Genomic DNA, 20,926 nt, shown 5'->3' with positions numbered 1-20,926 from the left:
TATTATGGTTATTTATAGCAAACAGCTACGAATAATAAAAACTAAGGAAAAGTAACCCCGTCAAAAAACATGCTCTACAATACGTCAGAAGTGTACCTTAGGTACACATTTGCAATATTTAGGTGACCTTGAGTGGTACTAGGCTGTCGTTACATGACAGATCAAAAGGAACCAAATTCAAAACGGTAATAGTATGGGAGTTACGATTCCTTAGTTTTTATTATTCGTAGGCAAACAGCCATTAAAAAAAAACAGGCACAGTTGTCACTTATCAGGCATTTTGAAGAATTGGTGGAGCTGTCAAGCTTGGTGATCATATATTTATTATTTACTATATTTGGTGTTCGATTACAATTTGAACTACAGTCGTGACTAAAATAGCTAGTAGGTACCATCGAGGAAATTGATTCCTAGGTGGTTGACAGACCAACGTCATGTAGTCGGATCATGTCAATTCAATGTTAATTGTGATCTGTCGTTTGGGTTTAACTTTAAACGCGACCAAATTACTTAGGTCCGCCATCTGCCTAGAAATTAATTTCTCTGATTGTTCTATTGTAATTTTAGATTATCACTACATATTATAAAACAAAGTTTTTTTCCCTCATGTCCCTTTGTTCTCTTTAATCTTTAAAACTACACAACGGATATTGATGCGGTTTTCTTTAATAGATAGAGTGATTAAAGAGGAAGGTTTATAAGTATAATAACATTCCAATTGTGGAGAATTACTGTTGGGGTTTCTAATGTGATGTCGTATATAATTACATTTTTTTCAAACGCAGGCTGAACCCTACGAGATTTATCAAAATAATGTACCAAGTATTGTACACATTCAAAAGGTCTACAGAAAAAGTCGTTAAAAGAAAATTTCTTAAAAAGTAGGTCACGTAGTATGGGTATGCTCCCTTAGGCGCACTATTATATTATAATAGTACCTTGAGTGATAAGGTTTTAATACTAAGAAACCTAGCATGACACTTTCAGTGGAGCACAAAAGGTTTGTCACCTGATGGAAAGCAATTTCCGTCGCCCATGGACACTTCCAGCATCAGAAGAGCTGCAGGTGCATTGCCGGCCTTTTAATAAAGAATAGGACAATAGGGGAGGGTAGGAATGGGAAGGGAACGGAATAGGGGCGGGTAGGGAAGCGAATAGGGTAGGGGATTGGGCCTCCGATAAACACACTCACTCGGCGAAACACAGCGCAAGCGCTGTTTCACGCTGGTTTTCTGTAAGAATGTGGTATTTCTCCGGTCGAGCCGGCCCATTCGTGCCGAAGCATGGCTCTCCCACGTTTCAAAGGTATCTATTTCCAATCAGACTAGGTACGGAATTACATGAGCCGGCTTCATTAGGTGCCTACACTTACACATTTTCTGGGCTATAAATTCCTTATATTGTAGATAATATTCACCTTATATATTATTATGGTTATTATAAGTTAAGTACGAAACCATATTTTATGACTCATGCAATGATCCATATAGATCAGGGGTTCCCAAACTTATTTTGACTGCTGCCCACTTTGAGAACAACTTATGTCTTAGTGCTCCCATTGCTTCAATTTAAAATCCAGATGAAATAAATCACCCCCCCAAGCCTCTACATAACGCCCCTTTTTTTCTGGGATCCACACCGCCCCCATTTAGACCAGCCTTTCCCAAAGTGGGCGATAACGACCCTTGTGGGCGCCACACTGTAGGTCTAAAGGGGGCGATGTGGAACCCAGTAAAAAATGGGGGCGTTCTGTAGAGGCATGGGGGGTGATTTGTAATTTCATTTCATTTAGATGCATTTTAAATTTAAAAAATGGGGGCGCTAGAACATAATTTGTTCTCAAAGTGGGCTGCAGACAAAATAAGTTTGGGAACCCCTCCTTTAGACCTTGAGCGCCCACAAGGGGGCGTTATCGCCCACTTTGGGAAAGACTGATTTGGATTCTAGTAGATAAGGCCCGCAACTCCGTTGCACCAAAATTAGAACCGTACATTTTTCCTGGATAAAAAGTATCCTATGTCCTTTCCCAGGACTCATAGTATCTCCATACCAAATTTCAGCAAAATTGGTTGAGAGGTTTGGGCGTGAAGAGGTAACAGACAGACAGACAGACAGATACACTTTCACATTTATAATCTTAGTATGGACTAGATGACGCCCGCAACTTCGTTGCGCCAAAATTACGTTATCGGGAAAGGACATATAATACAAAGTATTATATGTCCTTTCCCGGGACTCAAAGTATCACCATGCCTAATTTCAGCAAAATTGGTTCAGTGGTTTGGGCGTGAAGAGGTAACAAACAGCCAGACAGACACACTTTCGCATTTATAATATTAGTATGGCATTATGGATATGGATTACTATTTATTTATAAAAACCTCATTGCAAAAGTAATATGACATTGCTTGCAATTTCGAACGAAAATAATAAAGAAGAAAAAAGATCGCATAAAAGTTGCGATTCAAGGCAGCCAATTAGCTTTTGAAGTTCCAGCATGCGTGCTCTAGGAGGCAGGTAACCCTACCTACTGGTGCCTACTAATTTCCCGATTGCAACTTGTTTGAGACTTTTCTATCGATTTCATACGGAAATAGGATGCTTAAAAAATTGAGTAAACATAGTGTTCTGATTTTACAGTCTCTGACTAAATTATTTAAATAGAGAAATTCGAACTTTGGAAATTGGAATTGGAAGAGACTGGAAAACAAATTGAGTGGTTTCACATGGAGCTCTATTAATGAAGTAACTGACATTATTATAATACTAGATATCGCCCGCATCTCCGTTGCGTCAAAATTCGTGTGTTATAGAAATACTGATTATCAGTGGCGGATTTACCAATAGGCTAAGTAGGCTGGAGCCTAGGGCGGCAGATTTAGAGGGGCGGCGAATTTAGCCCCATTTTTTATATCTTACAGAAATAAAAAATCCTACCAAAAACATTTCTTGTAAAATATTGCCGAGACGACCACAATATATGGTTTACCCTGTGAAAAAGATCTTAAAAATTTTCAAAAAATGTTTTTGGTGGGAATTGGAATATGATTATAGACTAAACTAACGTATTGAATTTCAAAGGTCAGTTATAGGGGCGGCAAAAATTGAATAGCCCACAGGCGGCAAATTTGTAAATCCGCCACTGCTAATTATGGATTAACGGGAACCAAAATGCTCCTCAACTCTACATATTTTACATACGGTGAAATATGTAGAGTGCTTAATCATGGAATAGAAGGCGTATGCAGTATTACACCTATATCAATTTTATAAGCTTTCGAGAAAAAAAATGCGTGCGTTTACGCCGAATACCCTATACGAAAAGTATCCTATATGTCCTGTTCAGGGACCAAATTTCAGAAAAATCGGTCCAGTGGTTTGGGCGTGAAGAGGAACAGTCTGACAGACGGAGAGACACACTATCACATCCATACTAATGTTACAAATGCGAAAGTGTGTCTGTCTGTCTGTCCGTCTGTCTGTCTGTTACCTCTTCACGCTCTAACCGCTGAACCGATTTTGCTGAAATTTGGCATGGAGATATTTTGAGTCCCTTGAAAAGACATACTACATAGGATAGTTTTTATCCCGCAAAATGAACGGTTATATATTGCGCGATAAAAGAATTATGGCGCAACGAAGAACTTGCGGGTTTCATCTAGTAATAATATTAGTAATATAATATTAGTAATGGAAGTATGGACATGGATTAGTACGGATTGTAGCCACGCTCAGATTTGTTGCTTTCAAAGGGGAAACGCCTTCCTGCTGGCAACACTAATAAAAGTTACTTGAAAAATAAGTCAAATAGAATGCGTTAAAAATCAGAACCCGTCACTTTTCTATATAATGGAGCGCTGCAGTTGTGTCATCGCAGTTCGAACACAGGCGTTAAGTTCCGCACTTTAAAATGTTCGCACTTCAGGCATATGTGAGTGTACCAATTTATTGTAATTAATCGACTTATCGATACATTAATTATTTATTATATGATATTCAACAAAGTGTGTGCCGGATTTAATTTTATATGTGGTTTCGTTAAATGCTTATTAACTCTACATTTTGTTAAAACGTGAACAACTTTGTGGGTATTTTTTAAATTTACGTTTGAAGAATTATGCAATGTTGCCATATTATTAATAAAAAAAGACTCGATATTTGAAATGACATAGAATATATTTTAAAAGCGACGTATTGTGAAAATAAAAGCGCAGGAATATTGAAAAGTTGCTTACATACTCTATACGTCTCTAAAGGAGCATACTTTTTAAATTGGCTGTATAGTGTATACTCAGCATTTACTGAACAAACGGGGCCACTCAAAAGAAACGTAAAGGCCGTTTTGACTTGTGAGTTGTGACTGAGTCGTTTCGAATTAAAAACGTCCGCAATAACTCGTGCATTTAATTCCAGTATAAATAAACAAGTCCACTACAGCATGCATGGAGCATACGGGACAAGCCAACTGTAAAAAGCTTTAACAATATCAAATGTAAACACACGTCCCAAAACTTTACGCACACACCGCTTACACTGAAAACGCTACAAGTATTTACCTTCATGCTCCATTAAATTACGGTTATTATTTACTTAATGCAACCAGCTTTACATACTCAACAAAAAGAAAATTTTTGTGATCTGCTAAAGAATTTTTTGGAGGATGGAGACCTACCATAAGTAATGGAAACGTGTAGGATTATTTTAGGTGGCACATGTCAAGTAAGTGTGTTAGTTTCGGAAAAGCGTTGTACAATTGTTAAAGATCAACTATACGTTGTTCATAATTCATTATGTTACTTTTGTCTACAGGGTGTAGCAAAAATAAGTGATAATACTATAGGATGTGTACTTGTTCCTTGTAGAGAGAGTTTACTGTGAAAGTAGCAGCGCTGAAAGACCAAATTTTTTTTTCATTTTTGTATGGGGAAACTCGTGGCGCTAGGCTTCCTGCCCTTACAAAAGTGCAAAAAAAAATTGGTCTTTCAGCGCTGCTACTTTCACAGTGAACTCTCTACAAGGAACACGTACACACCCTAAAGTATTATCACTTATTTTTGTCACACACTATATAGATTATCTTAAGGAATAGTTAATTTTACTTCAAAGAAAAATTAGTGTCGTAATTTTTATATCGCGGACTGTTTCGTATTTCTCTACATTCAAATGTGGAACGTACCTATTACGTACCTTTCTGCGTTAAAAAAGTAAAACGTTCCTCAAAGGAGGTTTTATGTGGGATTACGCCTCGTATTTTCTTCCCTTGCGACATCTACTTAACTAGCTCTTATTTGTAATTCATTTCAAGCTGCTTGTTTAGCGCATATGAACATATTAATTTATATAAAGAGTGCATTTACCTTGCTACGTAACATTTCTGTGCTCATTGCTGCTTTCTTTGCAATATTTTGTTCCTTTTGTTGTGAGATATAAAGAATTATAGACTGCGCCGGTGAAAATGATGTTTGTTGTTCGTTTGTCTACTTTTTAATAGAATCTACAGAAGTATGTTCGGATTTAATGACCTACCAAAAGAGTTACCGAGATGAAATTAACACGAGCGCGAAAATAACTATCACTTATCAGTCTCACGAATCATTACTAGATTTACGATCTAGATTTCGTTACGAATAACTAAATGTTATTATGAAGGTATAAATACCTCGATCTATATTAATTATAATTTTATAAAATTACAGCTTCTAGAGATCTCTTACTAAAGATATTAGAAAAGAGATATCCTCTACAGTTTACGTTTTCCTTGCTCTACATACAGCACGTAGTTCGAGGACTAGGCATTAAATATTTGTTTATTGCTCCATATTCCCTGCGCTGTCCCTGTTAAGTGACATGTCATGTTACGTAGCAGTACCTTTAGAGAAATTGGTTCCCAAATCACAGGTATATAGCGCACCTACGTTATTTGGTCGGGAAATATCAAGTCGATGTTACTTGTAATCGGCTGGCTGGGTGTGATAGAAACCTACCAAATTAAGTAGGCCAGCTGTCTGCCTAGTGCCTATATGAAGGAATTTCTCTGATAGTAGACATTGTGTGTGTACCTAATATTTATATGTCGCCGTATATTTTTCCAGGATAAAAATTTAATGTCTTAAACTTAATCATTCAATTCAGAACTTTTAGAAGAGAACAGAGAAATTTTAGGAGATTTGTAAATCTTCTGTAAACTGTAATCAACTTACTGATAAAACTGTAATGAAAAATCTATAATACAAGGCTTGCTTTGATCTGGCACACTGGGAAAGTCATGTGACAGACATAAAGACAGCGCAACATAAATAGTTATACGCTACGTTATTCTTAGTGCGGGGGATATAGTAAAAACGACGACGTGTTTAAAAAGTAATTTCATTGGGAACGAGCGTATAAAGTTCTTAAACCCTCACCTATTTCTCTGACCTTAATTAGACGCCATTGATGTGTTGTCGGCCGTTAAACGTCCGTTTACAAACCTCACGTTAAACTTTCAGGGTTCCTTACACGATAGGTAAACAAATACCTGTATATCTCTATCTAATTCTATCTTACCACGCACTCAGATACATTTATTGATGATTGAACTACAATTTAATGAAGAGTTTGACAGACAATCTATGCGGCTTATGTCAAATTTATTTAATTACAATAATTAAGTACAGTGCTCTCAAAGACTATATCCATTACTGTGTCTCAAAGTGATAATACGCATAGAAAATTTCGTAATTTTTCGGCAACGATCGTATTTCCCGAGCGTCGGAAGAAGTCGCCATGTCGCTGCAAGCGCTGTTTTAAAGCCAAGTGCGAGTCGGACTCGCGCACGAAGAGTTTCGTACCTATACAGAGCAAAAAATATAGGCTAAAAATTTGCCTTGCTTTGCATGCCAGACAATCAAGCTGGATCAATAGGCGGCGGCGCAAACGCGTGGACTTGCTGCTAATTATAGACAAGTAACTTTATATGAATAAGACAGCTCGACCGCGCAGCTATAAATCGCTACATACACTTGAAATCTCGCGTTGTAGCCACCAAACCGCGCGGGCGGGCGCATATAAATCAATCTTTAGGGCGCGATCAGACGTGCGCGTGTTCTGCGCGGGTTGTACTTTAGCGTATGGGAGAACACGCGTGCAGGCTCTGCGCGGGTTCAGCGAGTGCTGCGCGCGTGTTTTCCCATACGCTATATAAGTAGTATAAGAACACGCGCACGTCTGATCACGCCCTTAGGCGATCAGGCTGCGTAGTCGTAACCAAACTTGAAAACATACATTTTCCAATGCGGAAATCAAACCCATGAACTTTGCGTCAAAATCCACTGCTTAAAACACGTCACCTAAGAAATAAATAAAGTCGATCTCCTAACAAACGTGACAAAATTTTTAAAGATGCAGAACATTTCGTGACCCGATCCGACTCGCTTCTGACCGGTTCTTTCACTTTATAACCTTTTTACACACAGAACTCTTTGCTGAAACAGTCTGGAGGATTTACCGGTCGGTTATAAGATAAAATGTATAGAAATTCTATTTTAGAAGCTCCATTGAATAGATTCTCTATTTAAAATGGATAAACGTGACGAAGGATGCCAAAAATATCTTAGGATTATTACAGTTGAACGAATCTGGATGCTTGGATAAGCGTTTTGGGTGCACACTAAAATGTACCCTGAAAATGAATAACTGAATAATCTTGCTCTATTCATAGATTTGTACCTAAAATATTTTATTCTTATTAGAATTTCTAAATCTAATAATGTTTATAATCTAGATATAGGTACTTTACTTGGGAAATTCTAATAATCTAAATGAAATTCTAAAGTGAAATTATAATATTCATGGTAATTTTCAGACACTCAGCGCAGTACTGCTAGCGGTGGCGGCGAACCAGCAGTGGTCTCCCTTCGTCCAGAACTTCCAGAACATGAAGCTCCCAGCAGTCTACTTCCAGCAGCAACAACAGGATCAGCAGGTACTCGACCAGGATGTTTCACGCCTTTGTACCATCAAAGAAGTTGATTCTAAAGCAGATGGCGGACCTACATAATTTGGTCGCGTTATGTCAAACCCAGCCGACAAATTACGAGTAATATTTAATTGACGGAACCCGACAAAATTACGTAGATCTGCTGATCGATGGTACAAGGACAAATTACTTCCGGGAAAATTGCACCTTTTTCGTAGTCGACTATATTATGTGGCAAATTTCAACTAATTTGGTAGGAATAGTAGTTTTAATGCTGGTGCGACACAAGCAAACAAAACTTCATCCCGACTACACTATCCAAAAAAGTTATTAAATATAAACATAATTAGTTAAGTATAATTTAAACTTTTATTCAACTACGTAAATTATGTAGAGCATTTTCGCTAATTTAACAAATCTATTCACAGCTTATAAGTTATTAATAATAATATATTAAAACTTTTCCATTAATAGTTATTACAATATAATACAACAAAAATTAAGTATACACTGCCGCAATCAACCTTTTTTTTTGGCTTTGCTGCACCTAACACCTTTTAACTCTACACTGTTATCTAGATCGAATATTATAAATAGAAGACTATTTGCCTATTACACTGCCCTATTTCTCCATTGTCCAATATTATGTCACCTGCAATTGCAATAGGAATTACGACATTCTAGTTCCGCGTTCGGACACGACAGAATTACTTTCGACTAGGCTTTTTTCTTTTTATTTGATGCGGCGAGCCGTCGCGCGGCGGTACAATGTTTAACTTTTGTATCTCTTGTTCGTATTCCTGCTTGTGTCGATTTGTGGTCTTAGGACATAACATTTTTGCCTCTGGGGCTTTGTGGTCCGAAGCTTGACTCTACGGAGGTCGAGGTTTGATATTCATTTTGGAACTGATTGGCCAAAACTCCGAAAGTGTATTAATATACATACACATATCAAGAGAATATCAAGACGGTTCGTCTTTTATTAAAGTAATTGTCAGATAGATTATATTTACCAGTTTTAAAATAATAAAAGATCTTTGAAATCTAAATATCTTTAGCAACGGTTGGCGCCAAGAACAAAACCCTCTCTATTGCGAGATTAACAATCGACAATGGCGGCAAATGTCTATTCAAATGAAAAAATATTACCGATCTTAATTTGAAACTACGGCCCAGATATGCGGATATTATATCTACAGCCGCATTTGCTCGAAGAGATTGAAAATCATTTTTTTATTTTCAATCTTTGAACCAATTCCAATCTGAGTTACGTATTCTTTTGAATAGGTTTTTGATAATCCGAAATACAAAAGGTTCCTTTGTGAATCAGTTTTAATAACTTACTTGTAGTGAACGAGAATTTTTAAGTACTTTTATAGAAATATGTGTGAGGTTAAACTGTTTCTATTGTGAAATCAAGACAGCTTACGTTAAATACGTATACCTAATCTATTTTCATCCTGTTTTCATCCGCACTAATATTAAAAAATGTGAATGTTTCTGTCGGTCTGTTTCCTTATTCTAAAGACTAGGACCCAGTTTCATCAAGCAATGTTAAATAAATAATGGCTTGTTAAATCAGTTAATGGCCTGTTAGAGCTATCGAGCGTTCCACCAGGCCCTAATGTCATGTTAAATCACCTAACACGGTGTTAAATTTAATTCCTGCTGTGGAGGTCCGTTAAATATTTAACAGGCTGTTATATGAGTCAAAATAACAACTTTCAAAGATAAGCAATATCAATAAAATAATCTGTTTTGACTTTTGAGTCTTTCCGCCATATTTGCGCTACGTCCTTATTATTAATTATTTTCATAGTTATGAATAATTATTTATTTTCACTGTATCAAAAATTCAGCCTTCGGATTTTCCTTGACATTGCAAATATACTAACTTGTATCAAAATTACCAAACCGAAATATGTAAATAAAAGTTTGTATTATGATTCATGTTTTCAGCTTTGACAGATAACAATTATTAACCTGGTAAATTAAGAAGAACTATTATAGCATAACAAATGTATGCGATCAGTGATATTTTAATTTGGTCGCATTATCTACTATTATACTAATAAGGAAGAAAGAGACACATTGCAGCAAACATGTCGTATTAATCTTGTACTTGTAATCTTGCAATTTCGTCGCCTTATAACAAGAATGAACGAATTGATAGTTGTTCACTCGTTGTTCACTTAACATTGCATTTACCAATCCGCTGTTAAATTTTTACTGTGGGACATAAGTATTTTGACAGTCTGTTTAATTTTCTAAGGTCCGTTAAGTAATGCCTTGTTAGGATTTAACAAACAGAGGTTGGTGAAATTGGGTCTAAGGTAAAAGTATTTATTTCGTTTTCGCCTACTTTTAGTATCGCGCAAGGACATTAAGTATAAATTATTATTATAATTTATACTTAATGTTTTTAAACCAGATCGAAATGTAACTTATGGTGCCTACTTAATCGTTTTCTAAAACGTGTAAGCTGTACATATTATTGACTTAAAATATGAAGAAAAACAGTGCGTTCATAGTAATTTTATGACCCACATAATTAAAATATTAGAGAGTCCAGATTCCAGAAGCTCTTGGGAACATTAAAAAAAACCGGCCAAGTGCGAGTCGGACTCGCGCACCGAGGGTTCCGTACAAACCTGCAAGGTTTACAAAGTTCGTTCATTACGACAATCGAGTCATAACTATGGTATTTTTATTGCAAAATGAAATTCATAACAAAATTTAAGGTTTTCGGAATTTTTCCTTTATGTGTGCTATAAAACGTTGCTTCATGCCAAATTTCAAGATTCTAGGTCGACTGGAAGTACCCTTTAGGTTTTGATTCCCTTGCGAGTACTTGCGAGTTTCAAAATATGCAGCTTAAATTGCTGTTTCTTTTGATTGCGTTGACATAGAAGTTTGATTTTGTTACAGCTTAAAGGTATTATAGACCTGAGTATTTGGTATGAATTTCAATTTAATACCTCTACGCGTTTATGAGGAAATGGGTAGTAAGTTTAAAATTATTAAAAAAAAATATATTATGTGATGTAACTAAAAATTTATGGTTTTCGTAATTTTTCCTTTATCTATGCTATAAGACGTTGCTTCGTACCAAATTTCAAGATTCTGAGTTCACGGGAAGCACCCTGTAGGTTTTGATTCCCTTGCAAGTGTCGAAAATTTGCGGCATAAACGGCTGTATCTTTTGATTGCGTTGGCTTAGAAGTTTGATTTTTTCACAGCTTCAAGGGACAGTAGACCTGAGTAATTGATATAAATTTCAGCTTCATACCTCCACGCGTTCCTGAGAAAAAGGGTCTTGACAGACGGACGGACGGACAGACGGACAACAAAGTGATCCTATAAGGGTTCCGTTTTTTCCTTTTGAGGTACGGAACCCTAAAAATACGCAATAATGACATAAAACGCAAAAAGAATATTCGCAATGAATTTCACTTCTACGGGTTCTACCCGCGTACATATTTAAAGTCATTGATAATAATTTAGTCAATCAAATGAAAAAAGTTTTTTTAAATACTCGTAGCTCGAATTTCAATATAACTTTTCTCGGAAATAAGTATAATAATATAATTCCGTGAACTAATAATAAAGTTGGATTTGTTCTTGGCCATAGAAAGAAGTGGTTAGCTATCTACGGCAGCGCATTTTATTAATTAATTTGCGGAGAAATGTTTAACAAAGAGCTGTTTTATTTTATTCGGAGAATATTGTTTGGAATGTTAATTTGAATAGGGTTTTTGTTTTTATATGATTATAATTAAAACTAATAATATTACTTGTATTTATTTAACTTAATATTATGCGCATTGTTCTTTACATATAATTTATAAACAGGTTTACTTTATAGAACTTGGCTTAATTTAGAGAACTTACCAGTCTCTTTTTTTTTTTTAATGATATAAGGGGGCAAACGAGCAAATGGGTCACCTGATGGAAAGCAACTTCCGTCGCCCATAGACACTCGCAGCATCAGAAGAGCTGCAGGTGCGTTGCCGGATTTTAAAAGGGAATAGGGAAATATGAGAGGGTAGGGAAGGGAAGGGAAGGGAATAGGGGAGGGTATGGAAGGGAATAGGGTAGGGGATTGGGCCTCCGGTAAACTCACTCACTCGGCGAAACACAGCGCAAGCGCTGTTTCACGCCGGTTTTCTGTGAGGACGTGGTATTTCTCCGGTCGAGCCGGCCCATTCGTGCCGAAGCATAGCTCTCGGCGTAGTGTGGATTATATGGATGTTTTACATTAATTTATTCTTCATGATATTTTGTCAGGTGATTAGTATTAAGTTTAAAATAAGTCTTATCAAAGTCTAGCCTATAACTCATTTTAATGATGTAATTATATAACTGTTCCGCTTTCTTTCAGTTCCAACCCAGCGATTACTCCGGCGGCTACGACTTTGGGGGCCAAGACCACCAAGACCACCAGGATCACGGCGACGAGGACCACAGCTACGACCACAACTTCGGGAGCCACCCCCAACCCCACTCCTACCCCGTCCACCAGCACGTCGAAGAAGAGAACCCGGAGCCGATTAAACACTACAAGGAAATAGTGGTCCCTATTCACAAGAATGTAGAGTTCAAAATCCACCAGCCCGTGCTCATTCCTGTACCTCACCCCGTCCCAATTCAGGTACCGGTACCTAAGGCTGTGGTGATCCCCATTATTAAGGAGGTTTCGATCCCCGTTGAAAAATCTGTCCCCTACCCCGTGGAGAAAACGGTGCACGTACCCAAAATCAAGGAGGTTCCTTTCGAGGTGGTGAAGCACGTCATAGTACCAGTGGAAAAACCCATACCTTTCAAAGTGCCCGTATACGAAACAATCATCCACACCAAAAAGGGCTCGCACAAGATTCGTTGATTCGACGAATGTCTTTACACGTAAGGATATCGTAGCCATTTAAGACAGGGAATTAATTGGTATTTGTTGGGGTTGAATGTAACATGAGATAATATTGGTCAGTATTTTTTTTTTTTTTTTTTTTAATGAAATAAGGGGGCAAACGAGCAAACGGGTCACCTGATGGAAAGCAACTTCCGTCGCCCATGGACACTCGCAGCATCAGAAGAGCTGCAAGTGCGTTGCCGGCCTTTTAAGAGGGAATAGGGTAATAGGGGAGGGTAGGGAAGGGAAGGGAAGGGAATAGTTGAGGGAATAGGGTAGGGGTTAGGGGATTGGGCCTCCGGTAAACTCACTCACTCGGCGAAACACAGTGCAAGCGCTGTTTCACGCCGGTTTTCTGTGAGAACGTGGTATTTATCCGGTCGAGCCGGCCCATTCGTGCCGAAGCATGGCTCTCCCACGTATAAATCCCAGTATATTCGCGCAGATCAGTCACTATATTAATTTATGCGAATAGTCTCTAATTGTCGCACTCAGATACGAACATTAATTACTAAAATGTAATTAAAAGAAAAATTTTCACATAAGCCCCATACATTATCTGTCAAACTCTTCATTAAATTAAAGGTTAATGACATTAAAGCAGTAGGTGTCATCGTCAAACTGCAATATTTCTAATTACAGGTATATTTTACACTTCGATGGTAAATTCTATCCGTTTTATTTACATACGACGACGGCAACGATATATCGTTACGTGTAGCATCGTTTACTAAGACTTGGCCATATTACATAGCATTAAGAATCATTTTACAAAAAAATTAAAAGTTTGTCTTTATTTCTGAGGTGCTAGGTACTGTTTTTCTGTCTGTTTGTAAATTTGCCAGTAGTGTGTGTGTGTGAGTTGTAAATATGTTATTGTTGATTATTTTTAAGTGTTATAAAAGTTGTTCTTGTTACTATTGTTTTGTTTAATATTAAACCATTACCATGGACGAATTTATTACTTTGCCTGGTTGTTTCCTGGACTTCTACGAATATTTTAAGACTAAAATCAGCCCAATCCGTTCAGCCGTTTTCGAGTTTTAGCGCGACTAACACATTTGGAAATCCATTTTTATATATAAGAAGATGATAAGTTACAAAATTCACTTGATAGACACAAACAGAACATTGTACATAATATTATTAAGTATATCATATTATAATATAGCCTTATAAATCTTATTTCACTATGTAACGTTTTCTTTTAGTAGAGGATATATTTTTTCTTAGTGTGTGTACTCTCAATTTAAATATTAAATTTTTTTAGGGAATAAAATGACGTTTTTATAAATTCCCTACACAAGAAAAAAAAAAAACAAACGAGCCATAAATTTTATTTCATCTTTAACAATTTACTGATATCGAATTTTGAGTAATAAAGATGCTTTGTATTATTATAATATACTGTTTCAAAGTAATTTTAAATGAGCAATTTAAACATTTTCTTACTAATCTTTGAAAAGATAAATACAAATACACTCAGACAATTAGTAACATAGAATATCATTGCACTCAGGCCAAAGATCATATATTAAGATTTTTACACATTAATATACCTTCGTTTTTGTTTTGAATACATACATCGAGACCAAAGTAAAAGATTTTCACAGTCATATTTCCTTTCTATTTAGCAATTCCTAGATCACACATTTTTTCTCAAGTACAAGTCGTGGACGTTAACATATTCTGTCGTAGTTTCTATATCAGTTTCCACCACAGTCTCGTTATCCTGGACACTCACTAGACGTTCCATGAGGAAGTTATCACCGAAACTCTCAAAGAGTGCTTGGTCGTTTTCAATCTCATCACCACAACACCGACGGAATCTCTTGAAGGATCGACTGTATATACAGCCTAAGATGATGAAGATGATCAAAGACACTAGAGCACAGAACGTCAGGAACCTACACAACATTTTACGCTGGAATTGATACTAGGATCGCAGTGTCCCAAATGGTTATTTCAGAGGCTTTAGATTGCACATAGTATTTCCTTAGGACTATAAGGATGTCAGAAGCCGTTAGACGCTATCCAATCGGACTCGAAACTGAGCCTTCTAACGAAGGAACAATACAATTGATACTCTATAAACGTATCACAGATATCATCGCTATGGTATGGCTACGTAGGTACAGGGGCGTAGCTACCGCCGTATCTGCCGTATCAATTATACGGGACCCCGGCCCTGGGGGCCCTCAAAGTGCGTATACAAAAATTAATAAAAAAATTCCTAATGTTCATTTTTTAAATTCACAAACGACAAAGTTAAAAAAACAATTCCTTTGTTACCATGCGTGCGTGAGATTAACAGCCTTTGCGATTTTTTTCGTAACAAGTTTTTAAATTTCTTAAGGGCCTTCAAAATTTTTTTATACAGGGCCCCGCGTAGGCACGCGACGCTTCTTGTACAGTCGAAGACATATTGTCAGGTGTGATAAGCTAATCTTTTTGCCAAGGATCGAAAGAACGATAGATTTTGATCGTATCGTATGTTTATTGTCGTGGGCCTCAATGGGACTAGAACGCTGCCGCCCCTAGGCCGTGGCCTATAGCGGCCTATTTATAAATCCGGGGCTGATATGAATTGTGGATACTCCGTTGTAAAATAAAAGATGACGTATGAAATAGAGAGCACAAAGGAATGGCCCAGCTAGCTGTAATGTTACATTTTTATAATGTGTTTCTTTTTTCTATTTTAAAAATTTGCCAACTACTTATTTAAAAGTAACAAGTTTTAACTTCATCTGGAACTGGTAAGCAGTCTTTAGTGCTTTCTTGATAGTTCTCGTCATATAATATGCGCTTAGCCTGAATTCCCGGCCAACAAGAGAACACTGACACCACACTGCCAGTGAATTGAAGGACAAGAAAAAATTACATTTCTTTATGAACTATAAGCACAAAGATTTTTATTATAATAAGTACTTTTACTAATTACTTATTCTTAAGTAAACGTTTTTTACTAGTCATTTAGTTTTAAAATAAGGTTACTTTTTAGTATCCCTTACTGTAAACAAAATGGCATCCGTAACTCCAATTATTGTCGGTTATCGCGAGTACCAAAAAATTTTTCCAAGCCAAATTATCCCATTATGTATTTGCATACCAAATTTCATCAATATGGTCCAAGGGTTTAACAGACTGACAAACACACTTTCACATGTCTAATAGTTAATGTTGAGTGCGAATTCGGTTACATACTTACATACCAATATTATTTATAACGACTTTAAAGATATCTGCTGAAACGAAAAATCCTTGAACACATGAGTGTCTTTCGATGTCACAGCCAATAAGCATGAAACTCGTCCAATTAACAGATGTTTCCAGTAAACAGTTAAATGTATTTATTTTATAATTCTTCTATTGAATTAAAAAATTGATTATATATTTAGCAAATATAAGATAATAATAATTATACTTATAGATCACAAGAAGGTAAATGAAGTAGTGTGAAAATAAAAACCGGCCAAGTGCGAGTCGGACTCGCGCACCGAGGGTTCCGACAGCTTAAAGGTATTATAGACCTGAGTATTTGGTATGAATTTCAATTTAATACCTCTACGCGTTTATGAGGAAATGGGTAGTAAGTTTAAAATTATTAAAAAAAAATATATTATGTGATGTAACTAAAAATTTATGGTTTTCGTAATTTTTCCTTTATCTATGCTATAAGACGTTGCTTCGTACCAAATTTCAAGATTCTGAGTTCACGGGAAGCACCCTGTAGGTTTTGATTCCCTTGCAAGTGTCGAAAATTTGCGGCATAAACGGCTGTATCTTTTGATTGCGTTGGCTTAGAAGTTTGATTTTTTCACAGCTTCAAGGGACAGTAGACCTGAGTAATTGATATAAATTTCAGCTTCATACCTCCACGCGTTCCTGAGAAAAAGGGTCTTGACAGACGGACAGACGGACAACAAAGTGATCCTATAAGGGTTCCGTTTTTTCCTTTTGAGGTACGGAACCCTAAAAAGGTTTTTATCAATCGATATTCAATCACTTATAGAAATTACATTAAGTTAAATTAGAAACGTAAACTTTATCGGTACTAGTTCCAAAGTAATTTGTCAAGCGAGTACTCAATGTGTGAGTACTAACTTTCATACGTGCAGAGAACTTACCTTGTCTTGAATCTTTTTCTATCCATAAACGATGGAAATGAACATGATCTTACTCTTTTTTTTTTAACATAATATACCACAAAAGTAGGCACTTAAATTGTGATGAAACCAAATTAGTGTGACAATTACTTTGAAATTAAAAATTTTGAATCCAAATTCAGATTCGAAAAAATCGGTTTTGTTAGTTATTTAAATGTTGTATAGGAGAAGGTGGTCACTCGTGACGCTCGGGCCCTTGCCCATACAAAAGTGAAAAAAATTTTTGGTCTTTCAGCGCTGCTACTTTCACAGTGAACTCTCTACAAGGAATATGTACACACCCTAAAGTATTATCACTTATTTTTGTTACACCCTGTATATATATTGATTCTCTATATTATATATATATATATATACAGGGTGTAACAAAAACAAGTTATATAAATAAGTATAAAAAGAGCCACGGAGGTGTCAACCGAACGCATAGAAGATTATAACATAAAAATGGCTATAAAAGACAGGAACGATAAAGTCCTAAGCCACATGGCGGGTAGATTCGACACCCTCTTTCATCTCTTTAACACCCAGATATATATATATATATATATATATATATATATATATATATATATATATATATATATATATATATATATATATATATATATACAGGGTGTAACAAAAACAAGTGATAATACTTTAGGGTGTGTACATGTTCCTTGTAGAGAGTTCACTGTAAAAGTAGCAGCTCTGAAAGACGAAATTTTTTTTTCACTTTTGTATGGGGAAACTCGTGACGCTCGGGCCCTTGCCCATACAAAAGTGAAAAAAAATTTTCGTCTTTCAGAGCTGCTACTTTCACAGTAAACTCTCTACAAGGAACACGTACACACCCTAAAGTATTATCACTTGTTTTTGTTACACCCTGTATATATATATATATATATATATATATATATATATATATATATATATATATATATCTCGGTGTTAAAGAGATGAAAGAGGGTGTCGAATCTACCCGCCATGTGGCTTAGGACTTTATCGTTCCTGTCTTTTATAGCCATTTTTATGTTATAATCTTCTATGCGTTCGGTTGACACCTCCGTGGCTCTTTTTATACGCACGCATAAAATTAAGTCCACGGTTATTAAAAATCATGGACACGGAATCATTATACTTGGAATTTGTATGCAGATGCGTCACCGTTCACCATACTTCAACCAACGATGTTTATCCCGCTTATTACAGACGTGTGGTGAATCTACAATGTATAGAGCCTCGGCCTGCCCTTGGTCAGTCACGTATCTTATTTCCTACCAATATCCTGCCAATCTATATTTTAATTAAAAGTTATATTGAATTTCGAGTCACATCTTGTTTTTTGACGAAAATTTTCGGAAAGAAAATTGAAATAAACATAGAGTTTAATATTATTATAAAAAAATACAGACTTATATTGTAATTGAAAATTTATGCGTTTCTAGAACAAAGGACATGTTTTTAAAGGTAGGTTTTAGGGCCCTGTCGTCACTTCCACTCAAATGGATCTATGCCCAAATGAAGCTTATGCTTACGTAAATAGGTTAAATCATAAAAAAATGAAAGAAAATCATATTATTAAAAAAATGTACAAAACATTACTAACCTACGATCGAGTTAGCTTTTGGTAGAGAATCACCCATTCTTATTATATATGTAGGCATTTTCTTTCGAGGAGACATTTATTTTTAACACCTTCCCACCTTTAACACAAATATAATATTACGAGCTTTTGCCCGCGGCTTCGCTCGCGTTAGCAAGTACATATTATTATATACAATTTTTCATCCCCTATTTTGACCCTTTGGGGGTAGAATTGATCAAAATCCTTTCTTAGCGGATGCCTACGTCATAACATCTACCTATATGCCAAATTTCAGCCCGATCCGTCCAGTGGTTTTGGCTGTGCGTTAATAGATCACCATGTCAGTCAGTCACCTTTGAGTTTTATATATACAGATAATTAATAATAAGAATATAATATCTATGGACGATTCACACCACGTCAGTCTGGCCCCGAGGTAAGTACCTGAAGGACTTGTGTTACGGGTACCAGACAACGGAAATATATTTAATACTTTTTATACTATACATATATTTAACATTTTTATTATAATCACATATTTAATACACATCCATGAGCCAGGAACTTTAAAAAATTTTTGTTCCATCGGCAGGATTCGAACCCGCGACCCCCGGCTTGAGCTACCAACGCGCTCACCACTGAGCCACAGAGGTCGTCAAAATAATAATTATATTATATTAGAGGATAAGATAAGAAGTTGTCTCAAATATCCAGTTATTTTTCTGAACCGTATAAATTATAATAATGGCGTAGCACAGGCGCTACGTAGAGCAAGACCTTTTCAATGTGTATTGCGTAGACCCAGTGCAGACCATACCAATGTTTGAGTATTTGGATATTATAGTACTAAGCAACTTTAATCCATACTAGTATTATAAAAGTAGTAGTGTTTATCTGTCTGCCTCTTACTCTGTTATCTCTTATCAGATTTTGATGGGTATGATTTATGAAGATGCATTGAAAGCCGAACAAGAACAGGGTAGTTATTGTTCCGGAGAAATTCAGGGCTTTCTAGTTTAGGCTCAAAGAAATTGCAGGAACGAAGACTTTTCAAATATATAATTATACATTCTAGATAATAAATAAGCTCTAAGAAAGTAGTACTTAAATTGTTTTCTTGTTAACTTCGTAACTTAAATTTACAATTTGAGTTTTTGGAAGTGAGGAAAGAAACATAAATCAATGTTATAAAATTATTACGTTATTTATGTTTAAAACAATTTCGCTGGTAATTTATGAAAGTCGCAGTAAATCTACGTAATTAGCTGTTGGCTACTGGCTTGGCTAAATTATTGCTGTAATCTAAAAAGCCGAACTCTGCGCGATAAATATGGCGCTATCTCAAATGGAGTGATATCAATTCGCCCTGGAGCCTCCAACTTTATAAAAAGGGGTGAGGGCGAGGGAAATTGTACCTGTTCTGGTGCACGCACACGCTGGGAAAGTAGCTTGGCCTGTTGATCTTAGGTGCGGGGCACAAATTACCAGCGATGAAAAAAAAACTTGTTCAAACAAAAAAAAACTTGAGAGGTGTCAAGGGACACTTTAATGGAACGAAGTTATTTCTTATGTTCAAAAAACCTGTATATATATTATTATACAGTATACACTCAAAAAAAATATTTAAAAACGCCATCTATTGACGCCTTATATTGACGCCCAGAAGTACTAACAACGCGTTGCTGTTTTTTTAAAAAGAACGCCATCTAATTGACTCACAGGAATACTTACTATTAACGCCCTCTGCCCCTAACATGCAGGTACTAATAAAAAAGTGTCGAGGTAAAATCAAGGTCAAATATCGTTCTGTCTAGCCTTCAGATTTACGCAGAACGCGCGATAAGGAACTTCGTTCCAACAAGTAAAATAATATGCAATTCGCAGTGCTACGCGCTACGTCCACGCGGTTGCGTAGCCGTAGATTTGTAGGTAAGTAATACTCAATGTTGCCTGCAACTTCATTACGCTAAACTTTTTTATCATAAGAGAACCATCCATTTTTTGGTTTGAAAATTTTCTATTTTCTGGGCTTAAGATTATAAGTAAGAAAATCGGCTTGGTGACTAAAGTGTAAAGTTGTAACAGAAAGATACGCTTTTTCAACATGAGTATGGATTTGTGAATTGTGGCACATTGAACAAAACAGTAGCCCTAATTGAATCTCCCAATTTTAGGGTGTGTTATATTCTCCAGAACAGAACATAGTATTTGTCTGTTAAAAACATGTGAAGTTATAGTAGTAGTTCCATTAATAAAGTTATAAATAAAATATATCGCAATTTACACAAAACTAAAGTGGTGTAGTTTTCCCATCAGAATTTACTGAAAAT

At 36.1% G+C, this 20,926-nt stretch overlaps 1 protein-coding gene across 1 annotated transcript; it reads left to right on the top strand.

The window, feature by feature from the left end:
* Positions 1-3,884: 3,884 nt before the first annotated feature.
* LOC121727935 lies at positions 3,885-12,932 on the top strand. Its single transcript, XM_042115999.1, has 3 exons — positions 3,885-3,931; positions 7,844-7,963; positions 12,339-12,932. The coding sequence occupies exons 1-3, from the start codon at positions 3,911-3,913 to the stop codon at positions 12,837-12,839; spliced, it is 642 nt and encodes a 213-aa protein (XP_041971933.1). The 5' UTR covers positions 3,885-3,910; the 3' UTR covers positions 12,840-12,932.
* The last annotated feature ends 7,994 nt before the right edge of the window (positions 12,933-20,926 follow it).

The sequence above is a fragment of the Aricia agestis genome, chromosome 6 (genome assembly GCF_905147365.1).
Source record: "Aricia agestis chromosome 6, ilAriAges1.1, whole genome shotgun sequence".
Lineage (NCBI taxonomy): Eukaryota > Metazoa > Arthropoda > Insecta > Lepidoptera > Lycaenidae > Aricia > Aricia agestis.
Note: the sequence above shows the minus strand (reverse complement) of the source record. Positions and strands in the feature narration are given on the sequence as shown.